Source organism: Pteropus vampyrus, unplaced genomic scaffold, assembly GCF_000151845.1.
Source record: "Pteropus vampyrus isolate Shadow unplaced genomic scaffold, Pvam_2.0 Scaffold196, whole genome shotgun sequence".
NCBI lineage: Eukaryota > Metazoa > Chordata > Mammalia > Chiroptera > Pteropodidae > Pteropus > Pteropus vampyrus.
The window spans coordinates 1,024,682-1,027,039 of NW_011888977.1; the positions used below are offsets into that span (position 1 = coordinate 1,024,682).

The 2,358-nt window shown below is 56.9% G+C and overlaps 1 protein-coding gene across 1 annotated transcript in view; it reads left to right on the forward strand.

Annotated features, from left to right (window-relative positions):
* PEPD (peptidase D) overlaps positions 1-2,358 on the forward strand; it is a gene marked incomplete at its 3' end in the record, with an annotated part of 115,576 nt that overhangs the window by 6,922 nt on the left and 106,296 nt on the right. The window contains exons 2-3 of the mRNA XM_023537696.1: positions 72-255; positions 2,223-2,350. Coding sequence (XP_023393464.1) covers positions 72-255; positions 2,223-2,350 — 312 coding nt within the window. The remainder of the gene's footprint in view (positions 1-71; positions 256-2,222; positions 2,351-2,358) is intronic.

Genomic DNA, 2,358 nt, shown 5'->3' on the forward strand with positions numbered 1-2,358 from the left:
CCATGGGTGGCAGATGTACTTGGCAGTGCTAACAGAGGCCCGTGTGGTGGTGTGTGTTCGTGTCTTTGCAGACCTTCGTTCTGGCTGGGGAACAAAACCCTGAAGGTGCCGCTGGCGCTCTTTGCCCTGAACAGGCAGCGCCTGTGTGAGCGTCTGCGAAGGAACCAGGCCGTGCAGGCGGGCTCTCTTGTGCTGCTGCAGGGCGGGGAGGACACACAGCGCTACTGCACTGACACAGGGGACGTCTTCCGCCAGGTGAGCCCACCCCAGCAGCTTCCCACACCTCCAAGCGTGCACTGGGCCTCCTGCGGGCTGTCTGCCCTCCTCCAGCATCTGGCCGGGTGGGACTTGGGCAGCTTTGCTCTCTGGGGGACACTAAAGAGGCTCTCTGAAGGCAGGTTGCACCTGGTGCCCATGGAGCCCACACTCACTAGGGGCAGAGCTGTCACCAGCCAGTCTCAGCTCTCTTGGGTCAGAGTATAGAAGGATGATATTCCCAGGGGAGCAAGCAGCAAAGCTTCACGGAGGAGGCAGTATTTGGTGTGGTTTCTGAAGGCCTTAGTGGATTCTGACCAGGGGAGCTGGGGGTGGGTGTTCCGGGTGGGAGGGTGGTATCCACAGGAGTGGGTGGTAGAGGTGGGCTGGGCAGCCTCCCGTGGCCAGAGAGAGGTGCAGATGGGAGGGCTCAGTTCTTTCTGCCTGAGGGACTGTGGGGTTCTGGAAGGAGGCATGTGAGCTGGGTGCTGAGCAGAAGTCAGAGGCCCGGACATTTGTCCTGGCTTGGCCAGTGCTGACCCTGTAAGCATCACTGGGTTTCGATTTCCTCACCTGGGAAGTGGTCCAGCGGCTCCTTGAGGTTCTGAAATCCTGTGGGGCAGCAAGTGGCCCAGCTGTGGGAAACTAGCCTGGATATGGTGGCCTAGGTTGTGAATCACTGGCATCACTCAGTTCCCAGGAACAGGAACAAGGATACTCAACAGAGAGGCTCACTGAGAAAACCAGGGAGGCCCTGAGCCAGCCCCACTCTCGTTGATCCTTTGCACCCACTTTACAGATGAGGAAACCAAGGCTCTCAGGCCGGAGCTCAGATTAATTTGAACCCTGTCTCCATGTCTAGTACTCTTTTCTCCTCCCTGCCATCCCCAGAGCTGGGGCCTGACACATGGGCCAGAACCTTCCTGGGGGCAGGCAGAGCCTAGGGGCCATGGCCATCCAGCATCCAGATCAGGGAGGAGGCAGGAACATGAATGGGAGCTGAGTGTGGAGAGGAAGTGGCAAGGCGTGGCCTGCCCACTGGACTGTCCACCCACAGGGCACAGACTGGCTGAGATCTTCTGCCAAGAGTGATTGCACAGTGTTTTTTTACCAAAAATACCTCCTGCTGGAAATACCCTCTGCCTCACTGCTCCTGCAGCCTCAGTCCTGCAGTCCTCTGGTTGCTAGAGACATGGAGGTCTAAATAAGTTTTTTCTGACGAATCTTGATGCTTCTTGAGGTTTACATGTTCTGTGGTTTAAAAACTGATCTCCTAAATTCAACTGTTGGCTCCCATACTGCTGTTCTGCAAGGTTAATTTTAGAAGGGATCCTCCTCCACTTGACACCTTTATAACAGCAGTATTTTAGCTCAGTGTTTATTGCTAAACACGGAAGTCATCAGCTGCCCTGGGGGTGGGAGGAGGAAGTAAGAAGTCTCAAATGGAGGAATCCATTTCCATGCAGATGGCCGGCTTGGGCGACTAAGTCAAGGTGGCGTCCTGCCTGCCCGCAGATAGTGGGGCTGCAGAGAGATGCAGGTGGCAGAGAGGCATGGATGGGGCTGAGGCGGACCTGTGGTGCTGGTGGACACCCATGTCCTATCAAGGGCCTAAGGGGTGTGGTTGGTGAGGTGGGGGTGCAGATGTGGCTGGGACACGTGCATGAAACCCACATCATCAGAGAAGTTCTCAAAGTGGCGTCAGCGGAGCCAGCCAGGCTGCCCACTTCCAAAACCTGGGAGGAGGAGATAGGCAGCCTGCAGCTGGAATGGGGCGGGGGGCTTGTAGGGGAGCAGAGTGCTGGGATAGAGGGCCGTGTGACGCCGGGGGTCAGTCTCCAAGGACAGTGGGCCTGCGTTGACTCTGGAGTGCAGGAAGGCAGGTGTTCCGTTGACTGTCCTCCGTCCTTGTGCTTTATATTTCTGTCCTGCTGACTAGGTAAACATGGTCCTTGTTCTCACCATAGGAGTCCTTCTTTCACTGGGCATTCGGTGTCACCGAGCCAGGCTGCTACGGCGTGATTGACATCGCCACCAGGAAGTCGACCCTGTTTGTGCCCAGGCTTCCTGCCAGCTATGCCACCTGGATGGGAAAGTAAGGAG